The sequence below is a fragment of the Lepisma saccharinum genome, chromosome 16, assembly GCF_977018435.1.
Source record: "Lepisma saccharinum chromosome 16, izLepSacc3.1, whole genome shotgun sequence".
Lineage (NCBI taxonomy): Eukaryota > Metazoa > Arthropoda > Insecta > Zygentoma > Lepismatidae > Lepisma > Lepisma saccharinum.
Window position 1 is genome coordinate 32558808 of NC_139244.1, and position 19148 is coordinate 32577955.

At 40.4% G+C, this 19148-nt stretch overlaps 1 protein-coding gene across 5 annotated transcripts in view; it reads right to left on the minus strand.

Moving 5' to 3' along the window:
* Nucleotides 1-19148, minus strand: part of NaPi-T (Na[+]-dependent inorganic phosphate cotransporter) — a 54801-nt gene that overhangs the window by 7789 nt on the left and 27864 nt on the right. For all 5 annotated transcript variants that reach the window (XM_083137946.1, XM_083137949.1, XM_083137948.1 and 2 more), the window contains 6 exons: nt 17337-17567; nt 16439-16523; nt 14097-14317; nt 11480-11626; nt 11017-11149; nt 8041-8196 (listed from right to left, as the gene is read on the minus strand). In XM_083137946.1, coding sequence (XP_082994072.1) covers nt 8041-8196; nt 11017-11149; nt 11480-11626; nt 14097-14317; nt 16439-16523; nt 17337-17567 — 973 coding nt within the window. The remainder of the gene's footprint in view (nt 1-8040; nt 8197-11016; nt 11150-11479; nt 11627-14096; nt 14318-16438; nt 16524-17336; nt 17568-19148) is intronic.

Consider the following 19148-nt stretch of genomic DNA (forward strand, 5'->3'; position numbering starts at 1 on the left):
TCGCGTCGTGCTACAACGCGAGCTGGCACGGCTGGTTGCCTTATGGCTGCCACTGGGCTACCACCCAGTGTTGCCAACCCCTCAGCTACGAAAAGTGCTGTTCGAACTGTGAAATTATGCTAGAATGTCACCCAATTGTGCTAGGGCAGTATTAGTATTATTATTATTAACAATATATTTTATTACTATTTTCAGATGTTATATTTTATCCCACCCTAAGATCTATTTATTTTAAGTCGCTTTTTTGCCTTAGAGTCTCTGGGAGTAAGCACGACCTATGGTATGACAATGAGGGTGAATGAAGAACTAATGAAATTGTCAATGGACTATGGAATGGAAAAAACATAATTACAGGTACATGTCCATACCTTACCAAGCATCGAACTAGGGCATGTGGCTCAGTAAATTTGTAAAAATACTTCACATATGTTTTTCTAGCAGATGGGGAGAGTGAAGATGACATGACACAGTTAAGCGTCATTACCTTTCAATTACTGCAGAGTTGGGGGGGAGGGGGTTGGTGTAAAATTCGCAAATAACTTTTATATACTACTGCATTTTTTTGTGCTATATGGAAGAACGTATTAACCCATTTCCACCTTGAACAACACCTTGCTAGAGACACACACTTTTTGTGCTAGTTCTTTACAACTTTCAAATGATCATACAATGCATTTCTATGTAAACTAACAATTTTTCCAAATAAAAAAGGGAAAGTAAAGGAAAAAAGGTGCTCACCAAACAAAAAAATAAAAACTGCCTTTTTCCCACTCCTTTCTATATGTCTGAGCATACGACTCCCATTTCTGGTTTAATTCCCCACCGTCTTTTTTTTTCTTTTCAGAAGTTTCACAGTTACTTCTTTTGCTATTAGTACTTATTTTTCAAAATTGTTCCAAATATATTTTATATAAAAAAAGGAGGGTGGCACATGATCTTTATTTGTCAATCCAACTTTATACTAGACATTCCTCGCAAAAATACAGGCACCTCAAATGACTGACCCCTTGTGTCGGTGCTGGGAAAGGACAAACTTTTGAGGGTGGGCCGCCACAACCCTCCTCTTCAATTTTATGGCAGGAAGATGCGGAAGAGATGAAAGGCGTTGGTGATGGACGGGATCCCTGGGCCGGTTTACTCTCTTTTGTTGGAAACATGTCCACTCCTGAAATAGAGATGTGCAGTTAATTTTATTTTTACTTCTTCAGAGCACTTTCCTTTGAGTTCAATATCAACCGATGGTTGCAGATTATGCTAGATTTGGCTGTTATGCCAAACACAGGGTGCTAGGTGCCAAAGACTGTTAAATTATGCTAGGTTTAGCACCATTGTGCTAGGGTTGGCATCGCTGCTACCACCCCACCTCCTCGCTCGCTAACTGCGGAGACTTTTTCATGCCTCTGCGCACAGGCCAGACTATGCTGGCCCAGAGCAAGTGAGAGAACAACTGGGGATGCGGCGAAAGAATTGAGGCGGCCATAAGCTGGGACACTTACGAGATTAGAATCTCCTCGTTCGTAAATGTATTAATTTAACTATATTTTGGCAAAGCAAGTGCTATTTCTTTTTCAGATGGTAGAGCCATGGCACGGCGGCTCACCCCTTAGAGCCGCCGCTGTATATAACTAATCAAAGTGATATAGATTAGACACATTCACCCTCAATTAAGGGAGGAACTGTGCACTTGCTCTGTTCAAACTTTCACGTACCTTCTCCCAGGCTATTCGTAACTTAGTGAAAATTTTAATTTAAAATTTGAAAGAAAAAAAATATTTTCTTCGGATAAATTGATGTAGATCAAAATCATTTAGTTATTGCACTTGTTGGGGTAAGTTAAATATTTGATTTCATTTTCATTTTTTAGCGTCACTTTTCTTCAACTTTTGGCTAATTGCGATGATGAGGATGAATGAATATATAATGACATTGATGCACAAACAAAGAACAGCCCATACAGCACACAAATGTCCAAAAGACATCCATTGGATATCTCTAGGATATTCAGGTCGAGAGTTCTGGATATCCATTTGTCCACATATGTGATATCGAGGGGATATCCAGAAATGGATATGTTTTGGACATCAAGTGGGACGTTTTCTGGACATTATATGCTTTGATTTAAACATTTTCTGTACGTACTTTGAATATCGTATGGATATGAGAAGTACATTATTTAGACTACATTTGGATATTATATGGATATAGCAGGGAAGTTTATTATTATTGTTTTATAACTTTATTAGGGCACCATTTAGACATGAAATAGATGTCTCCCGGGCTGAATTATATGTAAATCCTTAAGAAATCGCATGTATACGAGAATACTCAGCATTAGTAAAAAAACCTTTTGTGAAGCGAAGGGGATTTCATAGATTTGTACAGATATGTTTGTAACATGCACTCTTTCTCTCTCTCTCTCTCTCTCTCTCTCTCTCTCTCTCTCTCTCTCTCTCTCTCTCTCTCTCTCACTCACTCATGGACACAAACAAACTCTCTCTCATACATACAAACAGACAGACACACACCACTCACAGATGCAAACAAACTCTCTCTCTCTCTCTCTCACACACACACACACACACCACGCACAAACTCGCAAAAACACACTCGTACGTTTACACATCTGAGAAATATCTTATATTCACTAACATTTCCATGATAAGCAGGGTATAGAGAGCTTGTTCGTCACTGCCACCTAAGGCAGGCAACTTTCTGAATTCAAACAGCGAGAGACAATGCACTTTCAGCTGCACTTGCGTGCGCATGCGTGACTCGCTGTGACACAGACACTGGCCAGACGAGTTTCCCTCTGAATATCCAGGGCGGGAGCTGTTATGGACGTAAAAGGGACATTGCTAATATACATGGATCTTATATCCTATGAATATTCCTTGTAGATTTGTGATGCTACAAGCGAGCATTGACCCGATTCTTGTCTGCATTGTGTTGTAGCGTTTCTGATTCTAAGATTTTAAGAAGTTTCAATTGCTAATATTAGTAAACAACAAGACGCTCACCAACAAGGAAAACCGTCACAAGCTTCTGATTCACTCAGGCCTCAGGTGTAAAAGACGCGAGCAGAAAATGATGTGCACAGCTACTATCTATGCTTAATATAAGAAACAGGTTTTCCCGGTTGAGCTAAGCAGGATTGAATCGATTTGAGTCTCGATTGGATATCCCGATTTCGGCAAGATCTAGATATGTTTTGGATATCCAGAATTGGATGTGTTTTGAATATCCCGTCTTGGTCAAGATCTGAAGACGTATTGGATATTTGGAATAGGACAATGTTTCTGACTGCCAGTTCTATACATGTTTGGGCTATGTATTAGATGTCCTAACGTGCATCGGTACATGTGTTTGCCTGACTGAAGTCCCCAGCGACACTGTCAGAGACCGAGAACGAGACGAGCCTGTTCTCATCTCGTCTCAATACCATCCGTTGATACGGATTATGTGGGTAGTAGGAATCTTGACAACATGAGTTTCGAGAAATCCATTGCTGCTTATTTGTGTAAATGTGTGGCACGTATAGAGCATTATTGTGAACTAATAATGTGAGATGACAATGCCTTCCAATAATGTATCGCGTAAACAAAACTTAATATCCCACGCAACAACCTTTCGATTGTTGCCGTGTCGGCAAAAGCTTTTTAGGGTACGGACGTTCTTTTCGAGCTCTCCTCTAAAGTCTACACGGCCTCGCATTCCAGCATGAATTCGAAAGTTGCTTTTGCCCCAGCCGACCACCTGGCTCCAGCAGCTCTACAGTCTTCGGACGAAGAGGCGACCATTGGCTGCTGATGGTTCAACCCAGTGTTGCCACAATCTGAGGGCACAATTTCCCTTTCCAAGGGGCAAAATTTCCCTTTTTGGACTATTTTTTCCCTTCACCTAAACCAATATAATAATAATAATATATAATGATTATTATTAGCAGTGGTGGTAGTAGTAGTAGCAGCAGCAGCAGTAGTAGTAAAATTTCCGTTGATCCATGTTCGTATGAATAAAAAATGTTAAACAAATGTTCACAAACATGTCAGCTTCATCGCTTTCTGGTCAGATGTCCCAGGTTTAAATCATGGCCAGGAATCCATGAAATCGTTATTTCTCATCGTTACAATTATCCGAAGATACAGAAAAGCGACGTACAATAAACTTAATAGAAATATAAATAGATACAGGCTTATATTCAAGGGAGCAGAAATAAGAAGGATCAGAAAAAAATAAAATGTGAATATGAAACTGGAACTTAACATAAACTGTAATAATGTAGTCAGAAGTCTTAAAATTTCCCTGAAATTGTGATGTTTTCCATCGAAATTCCCTTTTCCCTTTTGGCTATTGGCCCATTTGCAAAAGGGAAATTTCCCTTCATGTGGCAACACTGGTCCAACCTCCCCTGCACCCTTCGCAGGTGACGGAGAAGAAGGACGAAGAAGATGCGTTCCGCCTGCGTCTTCTATCTGCAAGAAGGAGGAAGAGAGGTTGCCGTTCTTCTTGATGACCGCGTGGTAATCGATGTTCTCCACGACGAACCCCGGTCCTCAGGGACACTTGTTCCAGTAGTTTGTGCAACTCAAGACGTAGACACAGTAGTTTTAGATGCCTCCCAGAACACTCCTGCCACATACATAGGCCGTGACGAGGCAATGGTAGTAGGTGAAAATTACAGTAAAGTTTTCAGTGTTTTTCAATGCAAGAGTCCTAATTCTCTCGCCTCCGGTCAAACTGTATTTTACACAGGACACGACGAGGCAAAGTCTCTTTCTGACCAATACTTTTCAGATGTTCACATTATTGCTTCCGACATATCACCAGATAGTGACAAAATGGCTGACGTGATGGTCGCCTCGAATTCCAACTAATCAAGTTTACCATGTTCTGCACGCGAAATGCACCTTGCGGAGACTTTCAGTTTGCAGGTCATGAGATTTGCAAAGAACTCCGAAACCATGATTTGAACATAAATGCGTCGTTGACTCGGCAGACAACGCCAGCGCCTCTACCACCAGTGGAAGGTGATTGTATTTCCATCTCTCAGGATACATTACCCGAAAGTGACGATAACTCAGATAATATCTCTAACAAGCAGGACGGACTTATAAGCGTCGATTTTTCGCTTGACTTAGGTGCTCTACTGATAGCTCCGTGCAAACTATTATTGAAGACATTCTAAGTTTTCCACGTCGTTCAGCAGACGAATCAGACACGTGAGCAACACAAAGTTGCAGTGAAATATTAAAAAGGTCTTTCACTAGTTCTGCCACACACATCTGACAAAGAAGGCCCAGTAGTTAGTGCTTCCGAAGCCAGCAGCTACGACATTGTACACGCTGTTGCTCAACAAGAGCTGTGTCTCTGCGAATCGGCAGACCAGAATGTGCACGAAATCGTAAGTAATAGCGCTATTGACTCTCCTCCAAAAAACAGCCTTCAGAATGATGGCTCTAATTGTGAAGCCTTGGTTGTCATAGCAGCGTCCTAGAAAGTGTTGGAGAACCATATATCACCAGAAGATGATTCAGCCCACTCGTTGCCCGCCGAGCTAGAAGATAAGTCTTCAGTCAACCAGTTGGCCCAAATACGCACATAACAGTGAGTGACAACGCTAATGACTCCTCGAGAAAGCTACTCTCAGAAGGAAGTTTCTCTCCCTGAAGCCTTGGATGCCACAGCAGACTCAGCCCATTCATCTTCCGCCGATCTGAAAGAGAAGTCTTTCAGACAACCAGTTGACCCAAATACGCACAAAACAGTGAGTGACAACGCTAACGACTCTCCTCGAGAAAGCTACCCTCAGAAGGAAGTTTCTCTCCCTGAAGCATCTGATGTCATAGCAGCAGTCCATCAAGTGTTGGGGAACCCCGCAGCACCAGAAAATGAACATAAGGTTCATTACCCGTCGAGCTGCAAGAGAAGTCTTTTGGCGAACCGTCAGAGCGAAATGCGTAGGAAACCGTGAGTGAATCAGAGGATGAAGACATTGCAGACTCAATTGATTCATCGGTGAGCTCGGACGAAGATTCCTGTGACTTCCAAAAGAAGAAGGAGAAAGAAAATAGCATTCTGACTTTCCTCTTCTCAAAAAAGATGGAAAAAAATAAAATTCTCACTCTCTTCGTCACTATGTTGTTGCCAATTTGGCTCATCTGTTTCATTGTAGTGTCCCAAGCTTCTCTCTTGGGATCTGGAAATCACGAGCATTCCTGTGTGATTTTAGTCACAGAGACATTCTTTACCCAATGGCAATATATGATTACAATTACCCTCTCGTTCTAGGACGAACGTATAATCCAGCATATGCGAATAACATGTCCAAAGAACTTCAAGAAGAAGTACTGCCAAAAGCGTGGCTTGAATAAAGCCTTGCAGGTTATATTGTTTTAGATCAAATCACCAAATGCGATGAATTACAGCTACATTCGGTTGTGGTGCAAGATAACGTGGAAGCTGCACTAAATCTTGCATATGCGGCATCCGAAGTGATCGGACTTCATACTCAGGTACGGAATGTTGTGCCAAGAAAGAGCATACTAAAGACAGACCATTGCGAACATGTGTTTGAAATCAGCCTTGGGGACGTTCCTTGGAAGCAGCAGACGTTCGGGGGAACTCCCGCATTTGAAGTTACTCTTGACGACGTCTGCTCAGCAGTCAGACCATTTCTCCAGTCGCCCGTGTTATTCCCAGTTAATAAGTTTTCTCTCCAGGAAGACCAATGTCAAGTTAAGCTCTTCGTTCCAAGCACCGACAGAAGACAGTCTATGTATGTGGCAGGAGGGATCTGGGAGGCATCTAGAACTACTTTCTTTGCATCCCCAGATGCATAAACCAGAGAAACAAGTGTTCCTTGGGAGCGCTCATCACAAACAACACTGGAATTTTCTCCTACTACCTTTGCCTCATCACAGCCTGTGTATATGGCAGGAGTGATCTGGGAGGCATCTAAAACTACTGTCTCTACATCTTGAGTTGCACAAACTACTGGAACAAGTGTCCCTGAGGACCGGGGTTCGTCGTGGAGAACATCGATTACCACGCGGTCATCAAGTGGTGCCGATTCAAGAGGAACGGCAACCTCTCTTCCTCCTTCTTTCAGATAGAAGATGCAGGCGGAACGCATCTCCTTCGTCCTTCTTCGTCGCCTAAGGAGGGTGCAGGGGAGGTTGGACCATCAGCAGCCAATGGTCGCCTCTTCGTCCGAAGACTGTAGGGCTGCTGGAGCCAGGTGGTCGGCTGGGGCAAAAGCAACTTTCGAATTCATACTGGAATGCGAGGCCGTGTAGACTTTAGAGGAGAGCTCGAAAAGAACGTCCGTACCCTAAAAAGCTTTTGCCGACACGGCAACAATCGAAAGGTTGTTACGTGGGATATTAAGTATTGTTTACGCCATCCATTATTGGAAGGCATTGTCATCTCGCATTATTAGTTCACAATAATGCTATATACGTGCCAGATATTTACACAAATAAGCAGCTATGGATTTCTCGAAACTCATGTTGTCAAGATTCCTACTACCCACATAATCCGTATCAACGGATGGTATTGAGACGAGATGAGCACAGGCTCGTCTCGTTCTCGGTCTCTCAGAGTGTCGCTGGGGACTTCAGTCAGGCAAACGCATGTACCCAAGCACGTTAGGACATGTTCCAACTTGCGTTTATGTGAGTCGCAGACCAAATATGTCGTTCGGTCTTATAATTATTAGACCGAGGTTCTTACAATCGCTAAAAATAGAAAACTATGCATGCACATTATGCAGAAAAACTTTAAAATATGCTAAATAAAATTATCAGTAATGAAACAATTTCACAGATATCCCACTACAAAGAAATAAAAACTGTTAAATAAAACCGGACAGGACCAGGACCTTTGGTGGCGACATCGTGAGTCTACCACTCAACACCTTGGTCACAAAGAAGGTTGGGTATGATTTTTTTGTTTTGTAGGAGCGTTAAAATCTTGTGACTGATTTTTCTGCAAGCGATAGACGTTTCCGGTCAAGCATCCCCAGATAACGCGTTGTACACTAACCTGCGAAGTTCGGTGTGAGGTCAACTACGCTCGACAGGGGCCCAGAAGAGACAGCCCCATTCAACGCCGTGGCCAGAATCAGAAACGCCACAGCCGCTGTTTTGTCACACCCAGTGAAGGCCAGGATCGCCAAACATGCTCCTTGTCCCGTGGTACCTGTGATAATAGGTCTATGATTTTCATGGTGTTCCGATACATGATATAGGGCATGTTACCAAGATGGCGGCCGTATTGTAGACAACTGCAGTTTTAAAAAATGGAAAGGTGGTCATGTGATATGTTAGAACGTACTATAATTTCGCGAGGCTTTATACCTTATTTTGCTGCGACCTTCGTTACATGTGGCTTAATGAACCCATTCCTTTCATTTTTTAATTGACTTCATAGTCTGTCTGAAGGACGTTCCTTGAAATCTTGCGCAATAATATCACACGATGGTTCAAGCAAGTGAAGATTGAATATACGTTGAAATTAAGCATGCAATCGATTTTCTCGTAAAATTCTAGCACATTTTGATGTCACCTTTCGATTTGTATGGAAAAGTAGTTGACTCCAAGATGGCGGATTTCAAGATGACCGACATGGTCAAATATCCTATCAGGTTTTCCTATTTTACTATATATCATGGGGATGGAAGTTTGTTTTGTTTCCCTATCCATACTTGTTTATGTGGATGTTTCCGCTATCATGGACCTCCGTATGTCATTGTATCTACATATATCGGGCAAAGATGTGAACATCTGAAGAAAAAAAAACACATATTTATCAGTAAGGTTAATAGCTAGGTATTACAACTTCAATTCTTCTTGAAATAGAGTCAAATAACTTCGGAATACTAGTCGGTACACTAATCCACTTAATAGAGACCTAAAACGGGCCTTATCTCCAACAAATTAGAAGAAATTTGAATTTTCACAAATGACTGCAGTTGTCTGGTCACCTCGGAAGCTCAGCAGGTTGAGTTGTCTACCCATGATGTTGTCATCGTAGGTTCCGATTTCGAGTCCTGACCTGAGCTTTGTGAGTGTCCCTTCGTCAATTTCATTTATTCATCATCATACACCATCATCGTCGTAATATCCAAGAAGCGGAAGAAAAAATACACACTACAAATCCTTCAATAAAAGATATTAAAAAAATACTTAATTTATAACTTCCGAATTAAGAGGTTTTTGGAACAAACCTATTTTTGTTTAATTTATAAAAGAACATTGAACATGACGTAACGTAGATAGACACTATATATTAGACAGTACTTAAGTTATATTTACTTTGTAACGTAGATAGACACTATATATTACACAGTACTTAAGTTATTTACTTTCAGAACCTTGAGTGCCTCTGGAACTCTAAGTTTAATAGATTTTTGAACGAAGAGGTGTACCAAACGTTCCAAATAGAAGTTGGTGATTTTTCTTAAACTTTAAAACGGTAGATATATGGTTTTGTTTCCATGTAACATACAGGTATGTTAGAAACAATACGCAGAGCACCAACCTGAATATTTTCTTTCACTCCTATTCCTCTATTAGCTCTTTATTATTTAACATTCAGCTCCTGTTTTAAATCATGTATTATACGTATGTAATATACAGGGTATCTATAAAATAACTCCTTGGTTTTGAAGCTAAATATTTGATTAAAAACTAAAACTCAGGAAAAAGTAAATACATATTTCTGAAGGTAATGTTATCAAGTTTCGTTTACAATTTAGTAAATTCCAATGTGTGCCCCGTTTGTAGCACGGCACACATCCAAACGATAATCAACTTCTTGCCACGTCCTGGCCAGCATGTCTGGGGGTGATGGTTGCCTCAGATGCGATAATTCTTTGCCTTAGATGGTTGACATCTTGAATGTTCTCCGCATAAACCATGTTCTTCACATGTCCCCATAGGGAAATGTCTAAGGGACTTCTTGGAGGCCATGGAATAGGCCCTTTCCTTCTAATCCAAAGTTCCAGTTTTTTTAAACGCCTTAAGCCATTGACGAATGGTTTTGTCCGAAGGCTAAACACCACCATACTCCCGTCGAAACTTCCGCTGTACAGTAATAACAGGTCCAGTTTCTACAAGCCATATCACACACTTCGCCTTCTGTTGTGGCGTCGCCGTTGCAGTGAACTGCACTGACTGTGTTCGGCTCGGCTCGGCTCGGCCACTTCAAGATCAACGCTGCTCAGCGTTGCCAACCTTTGTTGGAATACTCCAAACGGTGTGAATAAAACTTGATGAGCTACTGATTTCAAAGTAATTAACTAACCTCAGTTACCGTTTGCGCGCTATCATTGTTTAAAACTCCGGAGTTTTTTTTATAGACACCCTGTATTTATATTGCCTGCAGTTCATACTAAGGTAGGCTATAACTATAAATATTAACTAATGCCTTATTATAATATTTACGAAACATGGATTACGCTGTGCGAACTGCCGTATAATGCGACAGAGTTTCTTTTCTCAGGCCTGTATACATAGAAGTACGTAAAAACTACATATAGTATTTTAAAGTTAAGAAATGATATGCAGGATAGCGATGGAAAGGGGGTTACTTAAAAAGCTCCCTCAATGAATATAAATTGGCCAAAATTCAAGTTTCTCCCAATTTATTGTCTGCAAACCCTCTTTTTTTACTAGGTTATAAACTGAATCTGCATATATTGTTTTTTCATCTGTATGATGGTTGCTACCAGTCACAGCGAAACGGTGGGACATTGTGGCCTTCCTAGTGAGAAACGGGGAGGTGACATGATGTTTTATCCTCCTGACAGATTTATAAAATATGCGATACGAAATAAGTCGCTCGATTTTTTTACGTTGGGATATCATCGCTTGTCATAGTACTCGTGCTTGCGTCTGTCTGTGCTTGCAACAGATGATGTGCTCCTTAAAAAAATCTGGATCCGCTTATGAGTATATCTGATACATATTCTACGTCTTAGGTTCATTTTGATTTACGACGCTACCAAGAGTGACTTACATAATCCGGTGGCGAGTTTCCTCACTGTTGTCCTTGAGAGCAAATCTCTCCTCAGAAGGAAGTCAGCGAAGCTAGAGAAGACCAAAGCGAAAATCACTCGACACATGTGAGGCAAGCCAGAGAGAATTCCCGTCTGGAAAATGAAAACAATATTCAATGTACAGGCAGCTTATTTATCGCGCTTATATCGAAATACATCGATTGCACCAAGATGATCTGGCAATTCCACTCTTCGCAATTTTGAATTTTTGACAAGACTGCACAATTTGCAGAAGTGTCTAACCATTTTTATTGTGGAAATTTTGGACAAAGTCATTTAAATTGTTTCTCTTATTTAATTTTAGAGAACATGATAGCTTTGCACAGTTATTATATTTCACTTAAATAAATAAATATTTCCAAGCTACAAGTGTCGCTCCTTGACCAAGCGGCTCGCAAGCATTAATAGAGAAATCTGACTTGCCATTCTTATGTTGAAACCATGGATGAACTTGAAGTATGTGGGCATCTGAGTGAGGAGAGTGAACAGCCCCCAGATTCCTCCCCATTGGGCAACGAGGTTCAGCCACACGGGGGTGGAAGTGAGAATCGATCTCCAGGGTGTTGGCAACTGAAGGACAAGACAAAGATCATTTAACATCTGAAATGACGCTGGAACATGCGACCCCAGTTATAAAGTTTCAAATTCAACGCATTCAACTATTACAAGATAGAAAGATATTTTCATTTACCAAAAAAGTTCTAACAAATTCTTGGTTTCATCATATTACAATTTGTGTGTTTTTAATGCTGCTAACAATGGAAAATTCCACATTTTAACAATACTTTGATTCTTGCTTGCATACATAAATTATTTTTAATGTGATTAGTGAGTTTATCATAGAGTCCCTGTGTTTTTAATGCTGCTAACAATGGAAAATTCCACATTTTAACAATACTTTAACAATTTCTTGCGTACATAGAATTATTTTCAATGTGATTAATTAGTTTATCATAGAGTACCAGTTGTGAGTAAGTATAATCCACGCGTTTACTTCGTTAACGTCCTAGAACTGAAGAAAGCCGCCACCACGAACGTGGGTGGGGATAAATAGCGGGCGAGTTGTTTTCGTCCAATCACACTCGACCTTCAGCCAATGGGCGCAGCTGTCATTCTGCTCGTCTACTCCACGTGGAGTCTCAGTTACATGACTGCGGATACGCTGTTGCCGTACTTTGCAACTTCAATGTTGAGACCGTGGGAAGGTGCTTGTGCGCGGAGGGACAAGGTGGCGTAGAGTAGATGTGTAGCAACACTGTGCGTTGAATGGGATTGTTGCAGCTGGTGGGCGCGCTCCGTGGACTTCAAAGCCAGCCGGTCGTTAACGTAGCTAGCGCGTCGACTATAAAAAGAACTCGGAAATCAAGATAAATCGGCGCATATAGTTTGGACCACACCTTTTTTTTTACATGCGCATTTGTAAGTGTTGACCCATTCGCAAGATACCCAAATGTCAACTGCTCCTCCAACGTAGTACACCTTAGATTGCATTTTTCAGTAACGAGGCTCTGGTGTCTGGACTCACAGCCAGTATAATCTTCTGTGGAATTTGTGTCTTGTGCTGTTTTTATTCGTTTGTGATTGTCCTTTATCAATTTCACCTGATCTCCCCTCACCCTCATCTTTGAGATAACCAAAAGTAGCAGAACAGCGAAGTAAAATATAGCAACTCAATCAACAACACCGACACAGCAAGTAGAGGACCTCAAGCAAAAATAATTCGGGACCTCGTTTTAACGCGACTGCTTGAAAAACGGGATTTTCTATCCTGTATGAAGGAGCCCTCAAAAGTCTTTGCCATTCCTAGAGAAAAGATAGATAAGCCAATTGATTTTTATTCAGCACAATTCCCTTGAAGATCAATACACTTTTGTGACCTGCGTTGTAACTTTTGTAATTATTGTACAAATATTTTGCAGCTACTTCGGAATAAAATATGCTGATAAAGCAGTCGCCCTTCAAAGAATTTGAAATTAGAAATTTTTGGCGATCAAAAGGCATCATATGAGGTAACTAACATAAGAGTAATCCGTTATGTCGAAACTTATTTAACCTAATTTCTGTGTTGCGATAATTCCTCGTTGCACCTTGAACTTCTGTGGTGAGGTGAACGTAAAGCATTATGCCTCCATTCACGTGACTGTTCTTTTCCTCGGGATCATATAAATAAATTCATGTTTAGTTGATAGTTACTATATGAGCCAAGAAAATTTGACATCTTCCTAACACGCTTTGGACCAGAATTCCAACATTTGAGGATCCATTTGGTTGAGAGTTTATTCATGTCATGGTGTTCGTGTATAATTACACCAAACTTTTTTCTTCTTTTTATTCTCCATTTCATTTACAGCAGCCACAGTTTCTGGTACAATCTACATTGGAGGCCTTAACATGACGTTGTTCATTAGTGTCAAGTCTAAATTCGTCAGTCCAGATTTAAACAGTGGCAAACGAAGGGTTTTGATAACTCTTTGTTTGTGAAATGTTTGCATTAATTCTTGTCACTGGCATTTGGTGCAAGAGGATGTACGCTTTGGTACTGCTATCAGTATACACAAGAGAAATAATAGTTATTTTAAAGGGAGAAGGTTATTTGTAGACAAAATAAAATAGAAAGTCAAAGCTTCCAGGTGACATGTATTGTCTTCAGTTCATAGAACCGGAAGGCCCAAAGGCTAAAGTCTCTATTACCAGTTCCCCCCTCTCTCTCTTTATCTCTCTCTCTCTCTCTGTCATTTTTTTTTGAGTTGGTGTTTTAAGTCCACTTTATGCACAGTTAGGCTAATCGGACCTGGACCTACAGTTTAAAGTGGGATCCGAACCGCTATGTGCCTCCACCTGATATCGAACCCGGGACTCCTTGATTCCAAGGCGACGGAGCTACCACTGCGCCATCGGGGAGGCCCTTCTCTCTTTGTCATGTCTAAGGTATTCATCCTTTCAGTTCAACCACCCATGACGCCACTGAATTCAGTAAATACACAGTGCATCAATACATATTAATGTCAATTTGTATAACTTTTGATATTTGCATACATACCTTCTTCTTTGAGACAGCACCCTTGAGGCAGCTCTCTATATATTTCCTTTCCCTCTCTGTGATCCTGGGGTGCTCCGCAGGTGAGTCGAACACCAGCAACCACCAACAGATGAACCACGTAATTCCAATGATGCCCGTTGCGTAGAAGACAGACTCCCACCCGAACCAATCGATCAGATATCCACACATGGGGAAGGTGAGGGCTGCCCCTACAGAACTCCCTGCAATAATTATTTATATTTACTTATGTGACGTAGGAGATAGATCGGCAAAGACGAATCGGAACAATCTTAAAACAGGAGGATCTGTTAAATTTATAGTACTGGTAGAACCTGCTTTTACATTACATATTATTATAAGTAAAATCAAGACTTTCCATTTACCCCTGTTCCCAGCATTTATCGCCGTTAATTCTATCTATATGCATTATCTTTGATTTGAGCTACTTTTCTTTTTTGACAACCAGCAGAAAGTTAGACACTTTATATTATTTGGGTTTCTTCCTTCCTATGACATTTACTTCATTAAAATTTCAAATATTTGCCATGTTGATTTTTGGTACGTATTAAGATCCCCTTTTTCATGCTAAACATATTAAATTTAAAATATTTACTATTCTGATTTTTGGCACGCATTAAGACTCCCATTTTTATGACCGCAACTGCAGAAAACTCAATGCACTTCAAGTAATAGCGTTGAATTCTTTATTAATAGAAAACATAACATTTCTGTTTAAGTTCTTTCTGAACTTGTATAGTAATGTAGGTGACTCATTACGTTAGGCCATTCGATTGTCAGATTATTACGTCTTGACAAAATGGTGGAACTCAAGTCAATTCAGTCACTATGGATTGCCATCAAATAACATTCAACGTTGAGATAGTACGCGTATATCAAAATTATTTTTAAAAATAATTTCGTTGTTAATATGCTTTGAGCTGTGATATTTATTCTGATGACTGAGAATGTTGTTAGGAGAACCCTAAAGTATACATAACTCAATTTTAAAGAAATAAAGATGTCGTTATGTCGACTGACCGACGATAATCATATTTGTATATGTAATATACCCAATCTGTAAAACTAATTTGAAGGAAATGAAGAATCCTGACAATGTATTTTTACCTTGGTGTTTAATATAAAAATGACTATGGTTACGACAATTTGCAAATATTGCACTACTATGAAGTACTGACCAAGCTACGATATTCAAATGAGAATGAAGACAAAACCGTTGCATTTAATATATTGGATCCCACAATAGAGGGACGCAGCTGAGTTTTCGGGGCCCAAGCATAACCCCCCCCCCTCTTCCGACTCAATTTCCCTAAAAGAAAAAGCCATATTATTTGTTAATGTTAAATGTAGGCCTCACGAAATAATGAAAATATACTCGTTTAGCATTTGTTGTAAAATTTCCTCTGTACTTATTGGAAGACAAAAATTATGTTCGGATCATGCGGCTTTGAAGGACAGGAAGGACGTATTTAGGGGGTCCAGAACCCCCCCCCCTACACACACCCCAGAAGGACTTATTAAGTACGAAAATTAAATAATGAAAATATACTCGTTTAGCATTTGTTGTATAATTTCCTCTGAACTTATTGGGAAGACAAGGATTATATTGGGATCATACGGCTTTGAAGGACGTAATTAGGGGAGTCCAGGGGTCCGGACTTCCCGAAAGACTTACCAAGTATTAAATTAAGTAACGAAAATATTAGCATTTTTTGCATAATCGATGGTTATCTTATTAATTTCCTCTGAACTTTTTAGAAGGCAAGAATTATATTGGGATCACACGACTTTGAATGACATTACAAAGAAGATTTATGTACACTACTACTCAAAATAATATGCATAAAATTTTAATCAGAAACTTACATTTCTCCAACCACATGTAACATCATTTTTGTTATTCGATAAATATTCAATTATTCATCTATTTGACATTAATTTGATTGCCAGGGCACTTGTTTTTATGTAAGTTATTTTGATCTTAACTACAAGTAAGCTACGTAATGAATATGCGCCGCTGTTATATCTCCATTCTTATAGTCTTTTTACCTAATCGTGTAATAATAATATAATATTAAGTTATGTATTGTAATTAGTGTTAATTTGATTAATGTAATTATTTTAATTTAAACATTATTATTATTATTCCTGAGACACTTGGTTCGGACCCCCCCCCCCAACATATTTCTAGATACGTGCCTGCCCTCACTGCTAAAAAACGAAAGCATGAACTCTTGGTCTTACAGTCCTGGACAAGCGACTTGTTCTTCTACAAAAATTTTGATATTCATTAAGACAGTAGCTCACTCTGCAATGCAACTCACCGAGATATGCCGTAACGAATTTGCTTCTCTCGTTCGGTGGAATCCATTGACCGACCATTGCGTGCATCGCTGGCCACGTTGCACCCTGAAAGAAATCAGTTCCCGTGAATTGTCCCTACAATATATAGGTGATATGCTTGATTAACATTCAAAGATCATTTGTAATGGCTAATGAGCCCTAAATCATATTTATACTTACATGCCAACAAGGCAACACCCATACTTATCATGTGACATGCAGAAGTAACGTATGACTTATGAGTTACCAGCCGACCTCTGTGGCGCAATGGTTAGCACAGCGTGCTACGACAGCAGGGGTCGACTTGGGCATGCGGCGATTAGGAGGGATCCCCACTTTTTGCCACTTTTGCCCCCGCACTATGCTAAACCTTATGTACCAAGGGAAAGTAAACTGCACTCGCCCCCCCTAGTTTTGACACCTTGCCCCCTCCCTCCCCAGGTTTCGAACCCAGTCGCCGCCACTGAGCATAGGTGATTTGTGTTATTCTTCAATTTTATCATATTGCCACTTTCTCATCTTTGCGATTAGCCAAAAGTGGCAGAAAATAAACCAAATCAATCGATCGATCAATCATGAGGGAGGGGGAGGGGGTTGAACACAGTTTTTAAGATATTTTACAGTGTAGACAGAAAACAGTCCAATCATCGCAGCAGGAAGTATAATTATTACAGTAGAATTTTGATGCACTCATTTTAACGGTTTGTAAAATACATTAGAAAAAAAAATCACTTTCACACAAATAATATCTAATTACGCAACGTGTTGAAAACTTCTACTTATAAACAATCGAATAATATCGATCTAACAGCACGTATGACATAGATCCTCAATAAAGTACCGAGTTGCTATACGACCAAGTAAATTAAGTATACTCACTGCGAAGAGTCCCTGTAGGGCCCTGACAACTATGAGCGCGACGTAGCTCCACTTGGCGAAGGGCGGGATGAGGAAGGCCAGGAGGCAAGTGATCAAGTTGCTGCAGCCGAAAACGAGCTTCGTGCCGTAGCGTTGGGCCAAGACGCCCCCCGGAACCTCCGTCGCCCAGAAAGTCCAGAACATGGCGCCCAAGACAAGCCCTTGCACGTGCTCGTCCCACTCGAAGCCTTCCTGCAAGAAAGACAGAGCATTGATCTGGGCCCCACAAAGAAGGTGAGATTGAAACCTTTTCTTAACTATGAACAAACACCTGAAAAATAATTCGTGTCCATTAATGGTCCAGCCATCAAAGATTTTTCTGCCGAAAAATATTCAGCCTTGTGGATTAAGGAAAGACACCATTTTGAAACTGACCAGCACCACCGAGCCGAGACAACAGAGAGTTCTATGCATTCCAGCAGGCTCTTTCCACTTAAATTTTCATTCCTGATATTTTACATGCATAAGTGTCAGAGTATTTAGAAACTTGTAGGTAAGTTAGATGGACATTAATTTTGAACTTGGCAATATAAATTTGGTCAAGTTTTTGGCGTTACTAGTTCGATGCCTCTTTTTTGTGTACGAGTTTGCGTTTTCTTTGCATATATAAATATACTGTGTAAATGTTATCACAAGATTTAATATCCTAGGTTAGAACCACTGTTGGAAGTTATTTAGAACCGTAAGGCAATGGTTTAGTTCACTGATATACAAATGTGCATACCCCCCAAAAAATCCTACCTCCCAAAATGAAATCACAAATACGTCTCTGAGTGGGCCTCCCCCCCCCCAAAGCAAAAAGCTTAATTCGCACAATGCTATAATGTGAATTGTTTAGAAAAGAACGAAGTGTTCCTTGTACCATCAGATTCATAGTGCGAAATCACTGAAGACTTGGGAGGGGGTGGGGGTGGGAGGAACGTCTTAATCCACACACACATATATATACACACTCGTTACCGTATATGTAAACTATACTACAGGGTGGGCGGAAAGTAACTCCCTATTTTTAATTTTGTATTTCTATTGAAGTTATGTACATATTGCAATGAAAGTTATCTTGTTTTATAGACTAAAGTATGCCATTTGTTGCATATTTTTCCCACATCATCTGCTACCTTTGAAGTTCTTTTGAAGTGGCCTTGAAGATAGAGATGGCAGTACGATTGAGCATTGAAGAGAGAGCCAAAATTGCATCAAGATTTGATAATTCGTTAATCGTCATAATAGCCATTATTGGTCAGAAATTGATAAGAGACAGTTGAAAAAATGCAGGGCAAGCCGAAAGTGACAGTGTGGTGTGGATTAACTTCTTCTCGCATTATTGGACCCTATCTGTTGAGAGACACCATGAACGCTGAAAGATACCTGGAAATGTTAGATAATTTTGTATGGCCTACAATTTCTGAATGGGACGAGGCACATGAACTGTTATTTATGCAAGATGGAGCTCCCCCCCCCCCATTACGCCTTGACTGTTAGAGAATGGCTTCATGAGCGCTTCGCAGAACGCTGAATAGGTCGTCGAGGTCCCACAGAATGGCCATCGCGAAGTCCAGACATCACCTCATGTAATTTTTTTATGGGGGTGGGCTAAGGAAGAAGTGTATCGCAGCAAACCTCAAACTCTTGGTGAACTTGAAAATGAGATCCGTGAGGTCATAAGTGGTGTTCCTGCTGAACTCTTGTGGAAGGTCGTAGCAAACGTACATGTTCGTTTAAGGAAGTGTTTAAAAAATACTGGAGCACACATTGAATTTTGAATTTGATTTT